At 64.2% G+C, this 271-nt stretch overlaps 1 protein-coding gene across 1 annotated transcript in view; it reads right to left on the bottom strand.

The window, feature by feature from the left end:
* HAX1 (HCLS1 associated protein X-1) overlaps positions 1–271 on the bottom strand; it is a gene marked incomplete at its 5' end in the record, with an annotated part of 1549 nt that overhangs the window by 1017 nt on the left and 261 nt on the right. Inside the window, 2 exons of the mRNA XM_009709577.1 lie at positions 4–76; positions 150–268. Coding sequence (XP_009707879.1) covers positions 4–76; positions 150–268 — 192 coding nt within the window. The remainder of the gene's footprint in view (positions 1–3; positions 77–149; positions 269–271) is intronic.

Below are 271 nucleotides of genomic sequence, written 5' to 3'. Positions count from 1 at the left end.
GACGATGGGTCGGTCATGTTGGGAGCGTGGAGCTCATCTTGCCGCGGCCACGTGCCCGCAAACTGCGCCAGCTCCCCTGGGAAAGCAAGGAGAGTTCATTCAGAAGGGACCCAGCCCGCTCCCCTCACCCTCCTCAGCGTCCCACTCACGGTCATCCATGTTAACCACTTCCTCCCGGTAGTCCTTGCTCTGCCCGTCCTCCTTGGTGGTGGTGATGAAGGCCTGGTCCCCCCTCCGGCGGGTCACTGTTGTCTCCCCGTGGCCCTGGCTC

This window comes from Cariama cristata, unplaced genomic scaffold, assembly GCF_000690535.1.
Source record: "Cariama cristata isolate BGI_N322 unplaced genomic scaffold, ASM69053v1 scaffold28411, whole genome shotgun sequence".
Taxonomy (NCBI): Eukaryota; Metazoa; Chordata; class Aves; order Cariamiformes; family Cariamidae; genus Cariama; species Cariama cristata.
Note: the sequence above shows the minus strand (reverse complement) of the source record. Positions and strands in the feature narration are given on the sequence as shown.